The following is an 8,733-nucleotide window of genomic DNA, read 5'->3' as shown; positions in this document are numbered from 1 at the left end:
GGGATGTACACCTTATTCAGGCTTCCTGAAACTGGTCTTAGACAGCACAAGGTTTCTGTAAATGTTCTCAGGGAAGTTATAACATCAGCATTGAAGTTTCATATTACTATGATGATAAAATTGGCATAGGATCTTTAAACCAGTACCCTTCTTAGAAAGCAGTCTATGAGGTGTGAGTAGTTCCACTGAAGAGTGATTTTCTCAAAACAAATATTTGAATATTTTAGAGCCCTGAAAAAGCAAAGATTAGAGGAGGGTCTGAAAAATAAGGATAATTCTGTGTAGCAAAATTTTACTTTTCTCATTTCCTAACCAAGTTATCATTCAATCAATCAATTATTTTGAAACCACGCGTGTAAGGCCTGAAACATCTGCTTTAAACTATCAAGAGGCCTCTCTTGTTTCAACAGTAATGTATAACGTGTAGTTCACTTGAACTTTTCCTCACTGACTGACTGACCTTGGCTGTGCTTCTGCTCACATTCTTCCACATATTTATCATCCTTTACTTTCTGAGTCACTTGTGACAAGCAGGGAGCAGAGGGCTATGAATAATAACACAAACTGTTCTCTTTATTTAGACCCAAGTTTGTGTTTTCACATACCGTTCTTCTGTGTTTTGGGCTGAGCGGTTAAAAATGTTTACGTCGCGGTCTTGAATATGGCAGAGGAAGTTGGTCAAGCACAAATATGAAAATGCAAGAGGGGAGTTTTGGTTTTTCTGGCACAAGAAATTCCACTCTATTGTAAATATTTTGTGCTTGCATGTTTCTGCTGAATGTCATACTGTTTTTTATCATCATATTAAATAGCAGTTTTGCAGTCAGTTTGTCATATGGTAATCTTGCAGAATAAGTGAGACTGTTGCACAAGCAGTAATAGCCACAGCTGAAGAGAGGAAGTTTAACACAAATCAACAGTTTGGCCGGATGTTTGCGAGGAAATTTGAATTTAGGAACTCTCAGAACTTCTGCCCATTGTTGTCACTGGAGCTTTTAACCCTGGATTATGTTCAAAAAACCATCAAAGGTTCCCAAATGCTTAAAATTACTGACATGCTACAGTGTACGATGGCAAATCACGCACACAGAGTGAACAATGCCAGATCATGAGAATCAGAGATCTTGTGGCACCAGTAAAACCCTTGTGCACAAATGTTAATGTTGGTGGTCAAAGATGCAGTATGTTGAATAGAATTAAACACAGTGTAGTGACAGTGGCCTGTTTCCACAATCTGTTTGTTCCTCTTAGTGAATCATGAATACATTTATCACTGAAGTTTTTTATTTTCCCAATGATTATTTCTTCTACCTACTCAGCACCAAATAATAATAGGACTTAAAGCTGTTCTAATTAATACTGTAATATAAATAATGGCTCACACAACTGTATGTATGTGGAAGGGATCGATCATACCGACAAACCCACAAAGAAGTATCACCATGTGCTGCAGTTCCTTTTACTGTACAAAGGGTATTTTAAGTCAGTTTTTTTTTCCGGTGAGCAAATTTAATGGCAGGCAGCTGCTTTTAATAAAAATAAAAAAAAAAAAAACAAAAAAAAAACCTCAGATAAACCTACTATATACTTCCTGCTGAGCATCAGACAGACAAAGTTGGCCACAAGCTGGTAAACACAGTGGAGAATTTAGCATCTATATAGCCAGATGTTTCCTTCAGCAGATGGCTGTGACCAAAACAGAGCTAAAAGGAGAGTGAACATTAGACAATTATTAGGTGGACACGAACATGACGCCCAATTATTGCCGATATTGCTCTGTATCTGCTTGATGTCTCAAAAAGCCACTGTTAGCAAACACATTCACTACATCAACTTAACAAGGTGAAAATATTCCAAAATGGCAAAAACAAAATGAAACCAGTGCAAATTTAAGCTGATGTCACAATATGACCATTCAAATATTTAAAATTTATTAACAACACAGGGAAACAGTCTGAAAGCCACTAATACTCATATATACATTAATATTTCCAAACAGTAACCATAGCATTCAAGTCTTCTTCTCACTATCATAATGACAGACTGTTTGTTTTTCCGGCTTGTGTGCAGAATACATATCACAGTTCAATAGCGCCGTCATCCAGTACAACTCCACATCGTACCTTCTGTGAGTGGAGTGGTCATCCAGTTTGCATTACTGTCTAAGTACTTCAAAGTGCTCACATTAGAAACTGAAACACACTTGGATGTTTGGGATCCTTAATGAAAATGTCAGTTCAGCACAGCCCTATGCTGACATAAGAAATGTGGTGGATTTCAGAGAGGGATGCCCTCCACTGTCCCCCACTTGAAGGTATTCCAGTATTTTAAACGCCACTGCTGTCTCTAGAAGTCATCCTCATAGTCAGGCTTTGCCAAGCTGTTTTCAGGGAGAGCATAAACAGATTTGCTTTTCTTCTTCCTGTTCTTTGCGCTTATCTGTGCTGGGTCTTGATCGCCAGAAAAGGAAAGGTAGGCTGCGATGCTGTTTCTGACACCGTAGCTCACCATGTTGTCACTGCAGCTCTCTGTGCTGACCAGCTGTGTCCTGTGATGAGGGGAGATAAAGAAAGAAATAAATGAGTGAGTGTAATGAGTGTCTTAGCATTCCGATTTTCTTCTCCGCCTGTGAAAAAAGGATGCAATTGATGCCTAATTTCAACTATTAAATCCAAAATCATCTTAAACCACCAGGTGCTTAAAAAAATCATGCTTGAATATCTACATTAGATAAAAAACAATCATTAGTTGCAGCCTTTATCTATATTCCTACATCGGATTTCTGCTATTTTCACATTCAAGACTAGCACCAGGTGACAGCAAATAAGCTGCCATCTATGCACGGTCATGCTGACATGATTAAAGCTGGGAAATATCACCGAGCCTCAGTTGTACCTGTCTATTTTCTTCCAGTCAAAGTTCCGTCGCATGACCACAGGTGGAGCTTCAGGATTCACGGCTGATTGCGGGGTTGTGGCCGACAGACAGGGAGAGGTTAGCACACAACATAAGCCATCTGAAGAGTCTGAAAAGGCAAATGCAAGGGTATAGTATAATACTGCTCTCATTACGCATTAACCATTCTCACACTCTATCACTCAAGCGTACAGACAAACCAAACTTGTGATCCATATTCATACAGAATTGAACAGCACTGCTGCAAGTCTTTTTTTTTTTTCTTCACTTTGTCGCACCAGTGGTCATTATCAAGCACACATATTTTATCTCATTTCCTGTTTTGGTCCAAAAATGATCTGTCTCTCTGTAACTGATGAGAAACAGTTCTATATTAAGAACATATTTTATTTTCAGTGCTTAAGTATTTGCTATGCGAGCCTGTTTGCATGCTTGCATACGGGCCTACATATTGTCGAATTAGTTATCTTTTAGTTTATTTTTAGACCTATGTCTTTCTTTATCTCTTTTTAATTATGTATCCGAGTGCGGTGCATCCACCCACCAGAGTAGTGGTTGATCATATCCTCAAGGCACTGGAAGGTGAGGCGTGGGGAGATGTAGTACCAGCTGTTGTCCAGTCTGAAGATACGATAGTGCTTTATGATCATGTGCTTCACGGAGAGTGAATACACACCTGAGGATAAGACAAACACCGTACACTTAATAATACAGGCTTTCAGTTATAGCACCAAGCAAGTTATAGTTTGAAGTCACTGTTATTTTGCCAGAACCCGAGGAATATCAACGACTATTGAGCCATTCATGCTACAAATGCTGTAACAAAGCAAAAGCAGAAGTAACATGAAGGTCAGTCCTGTGCTGTCGTGCTAAGTCATTGTGTAGCCTATTTTGTTTTTAAAAGCAAGGCTTCATTTTGGAATTCATTTGGAAAATACCCCTTATTTGCTTTCGATGAGAAGGTTGATACCACTCTCACATCTGTCTGTTTAATATAAAGCTTCAGCCACCAGCCAGTTAGCTTAGTTTAGCATAAAGACTGGAAATGGGGAAACAGCTAGAATGGCTCAAAAATTAAAAAAACATAAGAAGAATATCAACACTAACCAACACGTTATATCTTGTTTTTATTGTTCTGTACAAAAACGTAATTGTAAAAATGAGAATTCGAAGTGTTCTGACGGACCATTGTGTCAGACTGTTTCTTGGGTAGGAGGAGGAACTCCATGAGGTCACTGCGCCCGGCAAAGAAAAAGTCGGATTCAACAAACAAGATCTAACTTGTCAGTGAGTGATTTCCTTATCTCACGAAAGAGGGTTTTTCCCAAAATTTCAGACTAATTTTGTTGCTTGTCTTTTTGTTGTATACATCAAAGGTCTCCTGCTAATTACATGTCATGGGCCTTAAACCATGTGGATGAAATTCTGTTAATTTTAGCTAATGTGATAATGCCTCCACTCTCTAAAATTACACCAAATAGGTCTATTAAAAACTCTCCATTACAAATCCTCGCTTTCTTTCATTTCTAGTCCCTTAAGAATTCATGTATTCAGATGAAAACTTCAACAAATACCATTCTTCTTCTTCTTCTTCTTCTTCTTTCTTCTTTTTCATGAGATCTAGATCTGCTCTTGGCTTCTCTTTTAGCGTACGCCGTTACTCTTGACTTAACACCATCCTGATCTAATCTTGGCACATGCTGACTTGTCGACAAGCATTTATTTTCCTCCACAGAAAACTCCACATTCTAACCATTACTGAAAACCAAAGTCTATCCCAAATTAAAAGAGTTTATTGCTCGCTCTGCTGAGTCAGTGTTCTCACCTCTCTCCCTGGTGCTCTCCCGCACCAGAAAGGAGCCCACTCTGTTCCCAGGTAGAAGCAGCAGCTCTTCGGCCTTCTGCCGCTCCACCCCCTCAAACAGCCAACTGACAGAACAAAAACATGCTCCGAGTTATAGATCAGCAGCACATTCAACCCGAGTTGTAATTTCATATGAAAGGCATACCCTTTGAAATTAACATAACATACAACACTTCATTAACAACTTGTGTTGCTATTATCTCCCACTGCCTCCTGAACACAGAGAGGTCTTAGATAGGGTGACGGAAAAAGATGCATTCGATATTTTTTCACTGTTATCGATTTAAAGCAAGTTCAAACAGGCCGACCAGGCCAACACTAGAGAATAGTGTTCGTATTATTTTTCTTACCCGTGGTAGACTTTTGCCACATGACTGTTGGGTATGTAGTTCTCCTTCCCTGTTTGGACTGAGCGGACTCTCCACCAATAAGCCTCCCTGACCATGATAAAGAGGCAAAGAGGAATCAACAACTGACCTTTTGTGAGCACTTCTCCATACTGTAAACTTAGGGCATCAAATGACACTGTCTTTCTTTTAGACCTTATTTCCTCATACTTATTTGTGATTTTCTGTCTATCAAATGTGTGTCTTTAATCAGGAATGCAAAACATGATCGTACTGTGCGATGACTCTGAGCTTCTCCCCCATTCTGTAGATGGGCTCGCTGATTTCAGGAGACGGGTAGTCCTGCAGCACCACCACCATGTCTTCTTCTGAACCTGCCAAGAACAATATTAACAGCATTCAGAATGATATCAATGGAAAGATCACACATTTGTATTGCACAAAGTACATAACAGTTATCACTGACAGCACTGCGGAATTCTTCCACTCTGCTCTCTTAAAATACTTTAATTACTAAACAGCTAATATCAATATCAAAGTTGCATCGAGGTCTTACTCTTTTGAGAGCTGTCAGGGGTTTCAGTCTTGTCCTTGTCCTTGGCACGCACACCCCCCATCATATTCCCCATCCTCCAGATGGACCAGACTGTGGCCTGAAGTCAAGGCAGACAGAGAAAGAAATGCGAATGTACCCCAAGTTCTCCAAATTTTCAATGTGTATAAGTTTTAACTTTCTCTCTGCTGCTGCACCACGAAGTTAGTAACTTCCTATAATTTAACCATTGAACTATCTCGACTAACAAGACACATTGCAAAATGGGAACGCTGAGGCTAGATGCTATCGGACTTGATTTTCCATTGCATGACTAGGTCTGTGTACTCATAACGAACAGTGATTAATGATAATGAATTGATATGTTGCATAATCCCACTCCCAAATTATATTGTTTTTTAGATCATTTACTTTCTTATTAATCAAAAAATACCTATCTGTGCGGATGCATTTCAACAGATCCTGTCTATGTGACGTATATTATCAAGTTACATCACACAGCGTTCAGTTCACCAGAATGGAGAAATAACTGTTCCCTCAGAAGAGAAGCTTCAAGCAGGTCAAATCAGAAGCAGTAGGCGCCTACCTGTAGAATTTGTAGTTTGCCTGCTGTTGATGGCATCAAGGGTGGTGATGGCCCAAACAGGGCATGGTGGCAGCGGCGGAGTCTGGTACTAGAGAAGTACCATGTTCACAACAGTGTACAGAAATGACCCGTCACAGAGTGTGTCGACAGCTCTACATCTGACTGCAAACTCACTTCCTGTGCTGAAATGAGGAAGAGGGCCAGCGAAAATGTTGCTGAGACACACACACACACAACTGATCATGAAACGGGGGTCATACATTTAGAGTAACTAACTGAAAGCACTGTTGTAGGCTAGTGTTTTTGTAACATTCCTGATTCTTCTGGATGTTTTTATGCTGTGAATAATATGTCAGAAAGTTTTGGCTTTGTTCCTGTCAAGATCATCATAATTTTATGGCTGTTACTGTTGAATAAGCCTTCATGGAAACTATAGACAATGATAAATTAGAGTTGAAATGATTAGTCAGTTAACAGATTGACAGACTATTTTTTTGGGCCGGGATGAGTTGTTAAGCAGCAAGCAGAGTCTCCAGGAAATTCTGGAAGGCAGTAGTAACCACTCTCCACTGTTTCCACTGTTTGTGCTAAGCTTGTGCTCGCTTCACATTTACTGTAAGGACATGGAAGTGACACCCATCTTCTCATCTTACTAATCTCAATGAGACTACCTGAATAAATAAAGATGAAATAAAAAATAAAATAACTCTTGGCATTAAAGCAAATCAGTGCAAAAAAAAAAAAAAAAAAAAAAAAAAAAAAGATCAGCTGATTAATCTGAAATAAAAACAGTCCTTAGTTGCGGCCTTACAATGCATGAAATAATACAAATCTCAGCACAGTGTTACCATATTGTCACTGCAGTGGCCTACATGAGTTGAGATATGCAAAAAAAGCACCAGTATTCAAAGTCACTGGTCAATTCAGAACTATCTGTTAGATCCGTATTTAAGCATTTAAAGCATTTGTATTTTATGGTAAAAACAAAACTGCATTCATCTTCCTTAATGGCCATCAGAAAGATCAAAGCTGGAACTGTCATGACGTGTACTCTAAAGTTATTTTAAGTCGGACAGCCTTTTTTTGGCCCAACAGAAGTCTGCATTTACTGGCTTTCCCACCCAGACGTTTTGCTGTATGTGACACGCTGACACTGTGGTTGTCTGCACACATATATGTCTCATGTCTGGAGGTTGAAAGAAGAGAAAGCAGAAAAAGAAGATAAATGAATGGTTCTATGTGATTAATAGCAGCTTATTTCAAATGAACTTTACTTTGTAATAGCTACTGATTGACTTAAAAATGGATAGATCTATATCTTTCGTTTAGCAAAAAGGACGAGAGCAGAGTTTCGAAGAGAGGAACATGAAAAAATGTCACCATCTCTCATCGGTCTATTTGTCTACAGAGGGGAAACTGCAAATGCGTTATCTGGTACCTGAAAGTATTCCAGAATGACACTTCTCAAGTCTAAAATTAGGGAACCCAAAACCATCTAGTTTCAGATCTCTGACCTCATGAGATAATAAATCCTCATACACACAGTTTCCACAAAGTCTTTGAGTTTATGTTTGCCTCACAAATGAAGAATGATGGTACCCTGTGAGCTTTCTGACCAACTGTTGCTGATTAGATAAAAATTCATGAGGCAGTTTTGTTTGAGAGCTGCACGCCTGATGCAAAAACTCTGAAATGTTGCTTTCCATATTTTTTCCCCTTCCACTTCCTGGATAACACGCACGCACGCACGCACACACACACGCACACACACATGCACACACACACTTCCTGTCTTACTCCTGCTTGCCCCATCATTCACTATATGTCATTAACATGTACATATTTCTTGTTTCAGCTGTATTATTTCATTTGGATCACTGTAATTTTGAACTTTTTTACTAAAACATGGCATTTTATTTTGAAAAAACAGACACCCTCTGAAAAACTGGCTCTGTGACAGCTTATTGGAGCAGGCCTGCTGCTTCTGTGCTGATATTTCAGAGCCAATATGTCAACTAACTATCTGTTTACAATTTTTCAAGTTCAAACATTATATAAGGATAGACTGAGTATATCTGAAGCCTCAGATCCCTGGTTACATAACAATATTCCTCTGTGCCACTCTTTATTATTCTCAAGACAACTTAGCTCATGTATTTTCCATAGTAAAACCTGGATTAGTCTACTCCAGACCATTAGGCCTCTTTCCCTTGCCACCTTTCCCTCTCTGAATGCACAACTTTGATGCAATAAAAACAAAAGTAGAGACAGAAAGGAGATCAGCCTTGTTGAAGTAAACTTATCTTAAACTTCATCGTGGATTTTTTGAAAGCAGAAGTAAAGCGGTGTTTTGAATAACCTTTTCATATCCGCGTCACTGTCGAGTTCTTAAATTCTTGGCAGATATTAATTGTAGTGAGAAAACACTGACCTGGCAGCCCCTTTTGTTGGCTTCCTGGTGTATGTG

At 39.1% G+C, this 8,733-nt stretch overlaps 1 protein-coding gene across 1 annotated transcript; it reads right to left on the bottom strand.

Moving 5' to 3' along the window:
* Positions 1-1,914: 1,914 nt before the first annotated feature.
* sla (Src like adaptor) lies at positions 1,915-6,416 on the bottom strand. The gene is made up of 8 exons (XM_022747720.1): positions 6,267-6,416; positions 5,684-5,780; positions 5,402-5,501; positions 5,131-5,217; positions 4,742-4,845; positions 3,461-3,592; positions 2,896-3,025; positions 1,915-2,548 (listed from the first exon to the last, which is right to left on the bottom strand). Exons 1-8 carry the CDS (start codon positions 6,300-6,302, stop codon positions 2,347-2,349), a joined length of 888 nt encoding a protein of 295 aa, XP_022603441.1. The 5' UTR covers positions 6,303-6,416; the 3' UTR covers positions 1,915-2,346.
* Positions 6,417-8,733: the final 2,317 nt, after the last annotated feature.

Source organism: Seriola dumerili, unplaced genomic scaffold (genome assembly GCF_002260705.1).
Source record: "Seriola dumerili isolate Sdu_G_001 unplaced genomic scaffold, Sdu_1.0 BDQW01000110.1, whole genome shotgun sequence".
In the NCBI taxonomy this organism is placed as follows: Eukaryota; Metazoa; Chordata; class Actinopteri; order Carangiformes; family Carangidae; genus Seriola; species Seriola dumerili.
Note: the sequence above shows the minus strand (reverse complement) of the source record. Positions and strands in the feature narration are given on the sequence as shown.